Here is an 8,197-nt window from a genome sequence, read left to right as displayed (position 1 = left end):
CCAATTCTTTCGCTAAACCACCTTCATAAAGTTTCTTTCGGTTTCGAGGAAGGTAGTTTGGTTAAAATAGATCTCATACTATTAATTAAGGCTATTTATTAACAATAGTAATCACTATTTTTTGTACAATACTTAGCAGCACTTCTAAGTTGATGTTATTACATAATTGTTTTTCCTTTGCTGCTATTGTAACCATTTGTTTGTATTTTCAGATCTTATTTAGTTTGAGGTGTATTGTTATTCATAGTTAATAGTATTTTGTTTGTTTGTTTGATGTTGAGCACAAAGCAACACAATGGCTATCTGTGCTCTGCAGGCCCACCACGGGTATCGAAACCCAGTTTCTAGTGTTGTCAGTAGAAATACCGCTGTACTACTGGGGGGGGGGGGCTAATAGTCTTTAATCAAATTTCTATAACATATGCAATTACGCTAGTGTTATTTTTTATTTCGTTCTAATGCATACAAAATTTATATTAGTGAGAAACATAATTTCATAACTTGTCCGAAATCGGAAGTGCCTTACCAAGTTATGAATGTATTAATACTTTCAATAGTATTTTTTGATATTATAAAGTTAATATAAAACTTGTTGCAATTCATATCACTTTTAATTAAAAAACTATTTTGATGCCAAATTATCAAACTAACTGTCTATTTAACCAAGAATAGTACATACTCTTACTTTAAACAAGTTATGATTTTCGTTTTTGACATATATGACCTAATTTCACCAAGCTAATGTCTGCAAAATGAGAATCAAGCATAGCAGAAGACAGAATAATAAAATTTGAAACTACAAAAGCGCTTAAGGAAGAGGAAATATTACTTAAAAGATAAAATGCAGATAACTTTTTATGAATTTTTTCCTTATTTGAAATGTGTTTATCCAATTAATATAATAATTTCGGCTTATGAGTTTTTTTTCCATTAGTACAAATTGTTTCACCTTTTCTTGTGTTCGAAAGAAAGTAAACAGGTAGTTAGTTTCCTTCTTACTGAAGCTGAAAGAGGGCGAAAGGTCGCGAAGTTGGAAAGAATAATCGAGTTTAACGAAACCTTTGTTTATTTAAAGTAGAATATCGATCCTTTTGCATTTTTCAGTCGCAACGTTTCACGGAGCTGATTTACATATATAATCCGAAAACATGGGCGTTATTCATAACTTCAATTTTTTAACGGACTCCCCAGTTGCTCTAGCTGAACTGGAACTGGAAGACCATTTGGATGAGTAAGCTAAGAATTAACTTTAGTTTGTAGTTATTTATATAAGCTAACTTGTAGTGTCGATATGTTGTCAATAGTTTCACTTTTTAGTTTTAGTGTTACTGACATTAACAGTGGTGCAGGAACTTGCTGAGGAAGGATCTGACACTGGTAAGTCGAAGGACAAGATTTTCTAACGTATTAATTACATACTAACCCTTCTCCCACAGTTTATACTATTGCTAGTGTTGGTGTTAATTAATATTCGTGTTATAGTTCAATAACATTTCCTTTGCTCTCCCCCTACCCCATCGGTCTTTCTCTGTTTCAGTGTTTGTCACTGGATCATGTATTATTAATCGTATAACATAAAATTAGTAATAGAAATATTTTATTTGATCATGTTTTTATCACTATCTTAATTAATAATAAATTACTGGTTTATGAAAGTTTGTTCTATTTATTGCAACATAAAAATAACAAACTAATTTTAGAACTTAGGCTATCTAACTGTGTTAGCTGGGATAGATGATGCTAAGTTAATGAGTGTTATTAATACCCTGTTAAGCAAATATTACACATGAAAGATACACCGTGTTTATTACACTCACTAGACAAACAGCCTTTGTTTTGAATAAATACAAACACCTTGGGTGCAAGTCCTTTATAGGTTGGTTCACACCCATGGAAACAAGGGACCGTGTAGTTTGACTGGTTGAAAGTAAACAGTACTTCTATTTAGGCTGAGGCTAGCCACACACTCCTGAGCCGCAATATCATCTTTGGGCAAGGTTGTCCACACTGTTGGCAGTGCTGCTAGAGATTACTGAACAACTGGATATCATAGTATCATTTGTTATCATTGTGTATTAGTTAGCCTGAAGATGATACCATAAGAGGAGTTTAATCCCTGCTCAATAAATATTGATTCTGGAGATAAAAACTAGATTATTTGGTTTATCATTTTCAGATATGAATGTTAACCTCCCTGTGTCACTCCCTGGGGGGCCCTAAGGGTACATGCCAAGTTTGGTGACACACTCACATAGACTTCTAGGGTACATGCCAGGTTTGGTGACACACTTAGATAGACTTCTGGTATAGAAAAAGTCAGACCAGTTTTACTTCCTCAAGTTCCTTCTTGTTAGTTCTATTAATGTGTGCATTTGTGTTCCTTAATGTTACAAACATGTTGAGTCTGATAGAAGTGGATAAGCCATATTATAACTGTATTTTAATTTGTTTTTCAAACAGCTTCTCCAAACATTATCTTACATGTAATATGTGAGCATTAGGCTAACTACTGGAAAAAAGTTAACTTTTCTAACTTGAACAGTCTTAGTCTTCCTAGATTTAAACTGAACTTGCATTTTAGGTCATTAGAGTAATTTTATAACATAATTTAGTTGTAAGAATATCTGTGGACATTTTAACTTGGTTGACAAAAGGTGTGTGTCTATTTTCTGTGAAACAAATACTTGTATTAAGGTGGTTGTGTACTAGATTACCTAAATCCAAGGAAATGAAGATATCTTTTTATTTCTACACACAGTTGGACTGTGAACATAATGTTAAAAGGAAATATTTCTTAGTCTTTGTCCAGATCATGAAAATACTATTAACAGTTCCCTAATTTCTATCAATGTTTCAGTACTGGTTTTCTGACTCCATGTAAAACTTGCCAATTTCTAAGCTTTCTGTTTATTCAATGGAATATTTATAGCTGAAACTCTGCTTCTTAAACAAGACAAGTATTGGATGGCCGGTCATTTCATTTGTATATAGAAGTGCACTGTCATGTGTCAGTTTTAATAACCAATGTGTATAAATAAACCTAGGCTGGTTGTGAAAGTTATCAACACATGGATGGTTCCCTGATGTTCAGGGCAATAGATTGGTTAGAAGCTGGTCTGACACAACAAGTTGTTGCAGAATGGCTGCAAGTCTCACAATGTGTGGTTATCAAGTTGTGGATTTGCTTTCATGCATCAGGAGACTTTGACATGGTAGACCCTTCTATAGGATAGTTGCTTTTAACAATATTGGCTTGAAACAACCTGTAGGTCTCAGCTTCTCACCTGTATGAACAGGTCAAAGCAACAACTAGATGACAGATCAGCAGTATGGGCTTGAAACAACCTGTAGGTCTGAGCTTCTCACCTGTATAAACAGGTCAGAGCAACAACTAGAAGACAGATCAGCAGTATGGGCTTGATGAAACAACCCATACATCTCAACTTCTCACCTGTATAAACAGGTCAGAGCAGCAACTAGATGACAGATCAGCAGTATGGGCTTGATGAATCAACCCGTAGGTCTCAGCTTTTCACCTGTATAAACAGGTCAGAGCAGCAACTAGATGACAGATCAGCAGTATGGGCTTCAAACAACCCGTAGGTCTCAGCTTCTCACCTGTATGAACAGGGCAGAGCAGCAACTGGATGACAGATCAGCAGTATGTGCTTGATGAAACAACCCGTATGTCTCAGCTTCTCACCTGTATAAACAGGTCAGAGCAGTAACTGGATGACAGATAAGCAATATGGGCTTGAAACAATGCATAGGTCTTAGCTTCTCACCTGTATGAACAGGGCAGAGCAGCAATTGGATAACAGATCAGCAGTATGGGCTTGATGAAACAACCCGTAGGTCTGAGCTTCTCACCTGTATGAACAGGTTAGAGCAACAACTGGATGACAGATCAGCAGTATGGGCTTGATGAAACAACTCGTATGTCTCAGCTTCTCACCTGTATAAACAGGTCAGAGCAGCAACTAGATGACAGATCAGCAATATTGGCTTGAAACAACCCGTAGGTCTCAGCTTCTCACCTGTATGAACAGGGCAGAGCAGCAACTGGACGACAGATCAGCAGTATGGGCTTCAAACAACCCGTAGGTCTCAGTTTCTCACCTGTATGAACAGGTTAGAGCAACAACTGGATCACAGATCAGCAGTATGGGCTTGATGAAACAACTCGTATGTCTCAGCTTCTCACCTGTATGAATAGGTCAGAGCAGCAACTGGATAACAAATTAGTATACAGATGGCCTGAAACAGGATTCATATATTCTTTAATATACTGTCACAACATTTCCTCTCTTCAGTTGTGTTGAAAACGTATCAGTTGAATACAGATGGATCACAAACCACACTACAGTTAGACATGAGACATGTATGCAGTTGTGTACAGGATAAAATCCAATCTTAACTTTATATGGTGATGGCAGCATACTGGTTTGGGTAGGTATCAGTATTGTTGGCACTCTGACCTTTATATGTTTGAACTTGGCACTATGAATACCTTAAGATGTAGGGATGCAGTATATTGACCATTAATGCATGTGCAGTTGGTCAGACCCGATGGATGATAATGTGCACCTCCACCGGCCAGACATTTCTTCTGATGGATGAAGAGAGTATAAAGCAACTGGATACTCACCAGCTTAAGAACAGTAAGATATGTTTAGGAAGACTTGGCAGCATGCGATTCACTGCTTAAGTGTTGATGCAACTCTTATGGAAGATTGGGCACCTCATTGATTCACTCATTTTAAGCTTGCCACTTCAATGTATGACTTACATTAGTATCTGAGGTGGTCATACACCTTATTAACAAATATTTTTCTGACCATTTATTGGGCTGTATAGCCTATTGTAACAATACACTCTAATATTAGATATCTACAAACCTGGTCAAATGACACTTGTGCTTGTATTAACATAATTTCAATTATATCATAGAAATTACAAGAGCTGAAATTAATATCTAATAAGAATACTCATAACAAGTATTTTAAAATATTGTATATATTAATATTCTATATTGGTGAGTGGTTTTTCATTTTAACTGGTTGGAAGTAATTTCAATTTTTGAATGTAAAGCACAAGCAAATTACAACCAATGAATACATACTTCTTTGTCTGTTTATACATCATGATAGTTTTAAATGATATCTTAATCAATGAAGTCAACTTGGGTTCAGTATTCACTACGGTACATAATGTTTATGACCAAGAATGGTATAGTAGGGATGTTTATATGGTGAGTCAGATAAACTTTTTATGTAAAACAACTTGAATCATGTGACCTATACAAATAATTGTGCACCATAATAGATATTATAACTTTTCATTGTGCCTAAAATCTGTGAACGAAGAAACTAACAATGCTAACTATAAATAAGTACAAATGTGAGCCCAACTGATAGTGAAAGTTACCAGCATCACTAACAAAATGAACTGAAATGGCAGTTAAAAAAGAATTTATTAATTAGTGTCAAGAGTCATAACCAAATTGAGTGTAGTGTGTTTTGATGTATATATTGTATAGGGTGTGTAATGTTTTTAGTGATATCTGTATAATTCCAAATGCATGAAATTTCTATGAATAAGCCAGTGTTAAAGATTATTTAGTGTCTTTAAACACTGTTTTGTGAGTGACTGCAAAATCCACTATTTGTTTCAGCTCCAGAAAATCCTGGTTAAGTATTAAAAGTTGTGTAAATGGACAATTAGTTTTGCAAACCTGTATGACAAATAAAACACTTGGTGCTACTATAGTGTGCAGTCTGCAAAGATATTTACAGTATAGCATACGGTTCACACAGATACAATCATCATCACCATTTTTGTTTAGCAAATAATAATAATTTAATATGTTGTATGTTCCAAAGAGTACCTCAAATTTAGGTTATAATTGTGCTAGTTTTATTGTTGGAATTTATTTCATTCCAATTATATTTACCCCCAAAACGTTATGTAATGGTATTTTGTACTACATTAATTTAAAAGTTTTGTTTTTGAATTTCGTGCAAAGCTACACGAAGGCTATAAAGCATTTGTAATAAATGGTGTAAATAAACCAAAGTTAAAACAGTGATTATGATAGTATCTGTGTAGACTGCACGTTATAGTAGCGCCACAAATGTTTAGTACTAACTTGTTAGTTTTCTTGTATGTTTTAACACAACACTCAAAGACCAGGATGAAATTTGTTTAATTATGATGTTATAATTAAGTTTTCAAATACAATGTTCCCAAAACTAAATTTTCAAAATTCATCCTATAAGTCTGAATTGATTTTCTAATTTGTTTTTATAGGGTACCTGAGGAACAAGTTCACCGTAGACAAAGAAAGATCAAGCACAGAAATCCTGTTAGGCCTGAGGTTTCTGGCATTAGAGTTCGAAATGGGAAACGTTTCAAGCGTGGAGAAACAAGTATTTTATTTTAACACTCCTATATATCTGTTAGACTTCATTTTATTCAAATTAATTGGGCTTGACTAGTATCAGTCAGCAAGATCTAAAATTTTGGTAGGTTTACACACAATGATTAAGTACTACAATGCACTACTAAACATTTATAAAATTTAAACTTCTGTAACCATTGTTCTTGAAAACTTTCTCAAGGTTCATTAAGTTTACTTTTTCAGTTAGTGTATATTGTAAACAAGAAACACCAATATTGTAGTATTTCTGTGATTAAATAATATACATTTTCTTATTCTTCAGAATTGTTGCATAAAAATGTACTTTGTAATACTTTGAACTCAAAGAATCCTGCATTATATTTTCTACCAATAGTAGGTCAAAAATAAGTAAAGTATATTTTAACAATGTAAATATTAGTATTTAGAATGATCATCAAGATGTTTAAAATATTAGCACTTGTAGCATACTGTCTGGTTGAACTACTAACACGTGTAGCATTGTGTGTATATGATTTTAGCTGGTTTCTTGAAAACTGTGGATGATGAAGATGTTGAAGAAGTGACCATCTATGACTTTATCCCCAAGACGGTATCAGCTTTCACTCTGTTGTTGAAGGAGAGAGAAAAAATGAAGGTGAAGAACTTGGAAAAATTATCATTTTAACATGTGAAATCAGAACTAAGCCTCTTTAGATATGATTAAAATGAGTATAATTAATATGAAAGTGGAATACTTTTGTTATTACCCGAGCACTTTCGAAAGATGGATCTTTCTTCTTCAGGGCAAAGCAGTCGGGTTGTAGGATTTTTATCATTTTATATTAAGGCTTCTTGAACCTATCGGTCCATCTGAATCATGAATGTGTTATTACATTAATATATGAAATTGTTCAACCATTTTATCAGTGTCTAAAGCTTGTATTGTTTAGTCAGCCCTGACTAACTAGGAAGTCTGTGGGTCAATAAGAATATCCAAAAAAAACGATGTAACTGGCCCAACAGGGCTAACTATAGTTTTAAGCATTTTTCCTAACTTAACTTGTCATCAAATGTGTATTTTTATACTTACACACAGTTGTGTTTTCATTTTTCCTAACTTAACTTGTCATCAAATGTGTATTTTTATACTTACACACAGTTGTGTTTTTATCCCTTAACATCATCATCTTTACTTTAATCTCCCAAATGGAGCCTCTAGGTCACACTGGATCCCTGGCCTATTTTCATACATTGTGGGATATCTCTATAATATCTGAAATGAAAAGGTGGGGGTGGTGGGGTCCTGTAATCTGTGAATGATGAGATAGATCCAAGTGAAGTGTAAAGAATATTAACACCTATGCTGTGTTGTAATGGAAGACTAAAGTGACAGAGGTAAAACACTACTCTAATGCTTTCATTGAAAATAGCTACAGATCAAGTTTAAGTTCCATTGAAATGAGCTTATTATAAAGTTTTTACATCAAAGTAGTCAGTAGAGTAAGGGGTGAGAGAAATAATCTGTGGTTTCTTCAGAAGGTGACAAGAGCTACCTTCTGCAATGAAGAACAGAATCGATTGAGAAGTTTAAAAGCCATGAATGTGTGTGAAGTAATCTATGGTTTCTTTAGAAAGTGACAAGACCTACCTTCTACAATGAAGAACAGAATCGATTGAGAAGTTTAAAAGTCATGAATGTGCGTGTGAAGTAATCTGTGGTTTCTTTAGAAAGTGACAAGACCTACCTTCTACAATGAAGAACAGAATCGATTGAGAAGTTTAAAAGTCATGAATGTG

At 34.3% G+C, this 8,197-nt stretch overlaps 1 protein-coding gene across 1 annotated transcript in view; it reads left to right on the top strand.

The window, feature by feature from the left end:
• The first annotated feature begins 992 nt into the window (after positions 1-992).
• Positions 993-8,197, top strand: part of LOC106475977 — a 15,090-nt gene continuing 7,885 nt past the window's right edge. The window contains exons 1-3 of the mRNA XM_013936653.2: positions 993-1,231; positions 6,310-6,428; positions 6,940-7,055. Coding sequence (XP_013792107.2) covers positions 1,149-1,231; positions 6,310-6,428; positions 6,940-7,055 — 318 coding nt within the window. The 5' untranslated portion in view covers positions 993-1,148. The remainder of the gene's footprint in view (positions 1,232-6,309; positions 6,429-6,939; positions 7,056-8,197) is intronic.

This window comes from Limulus polyphemus, unplaced genomic scaffold (genome assembly GCF_000517525.1).
Source record: "Limulus polyphemus unplaced genomic scaffold, Limulus_polyphemus-2.1.2 Scaffold9555, whole genome shotgun sequence".
Classification (NCBI taxonomy): Eukaryota; Metazoa; Arthropoda; class Merostomata; order Xiphosura; family Limulidae; genus Limulus; species Limulus polyphemus.
This window is presented reverse-complemented; position numbering and strand designations above follow the sequence as displayed.